The following is a 291-nucleotide window of genomic DNA, read 5'->3' on the forward strand; positions in this document are numbered from 1 at the left end:
GCCACAATTCTGCCCAAACGCAATTCAAACTTCATACTAACACTGTACCCCATCCACGTTAAACAACCTTTCAAAATATTCCCACTGCCTTTCAGCTCTTCCAGCGGTATAACGTAGACTACAACCACGCTCCTTGGGACCCTGTGTTCAAAACCCTCTTGTTCCCAGACCAGCCGCCGAAATTCACCGTCACTGAACGCTAGTGGCATGATGTAGCGGTGGTCGAAGGCATGTTGTCGATTCTATACAGAGGATTATTACGTCACGGTGTGTTCATGTTTGATATAAGCT

General features: G+C 46.7%; 1 protein-coding gene across 1 annotated transcript in view; it reads left to right on the plus strand.

Annotated features, from left to right (window-relative positions):
* The window catches only part of LOC119589376 (probable cytochrome P450 49a1), a 9,880-nt gene extending 9,677 nt beyond the window's left edge, over positions 1-203 (plus strand). Inside the window, exon 9 of the mRNA XM_037937993.1 lies at positions 96-203. Within this exon, the coding sequence (XP_037793921.1) occupies positions 96-203 (108 nt within the window). The remainder of the gene's footprint in view (positions 1-95) is intronic.
* The last annotated feature ends 88 nt before the right edge of the window (positions 204-291 follow it).

Source organism: Penaeus monodon, chromosome 25 (assembly GCF_015228065.2).
Source record: "Penaeus monodon isolate SGIC_2016 chromosome 25, NSTDA_Pmon_1, whole genome shotgun sequence".
Taxonomy (NCBI): Eukaryota; Metazoa; Arthropoda; class Malacostraca; order Decapoda; family Penaeidae; genus Penaeus; species Penaeus monodon.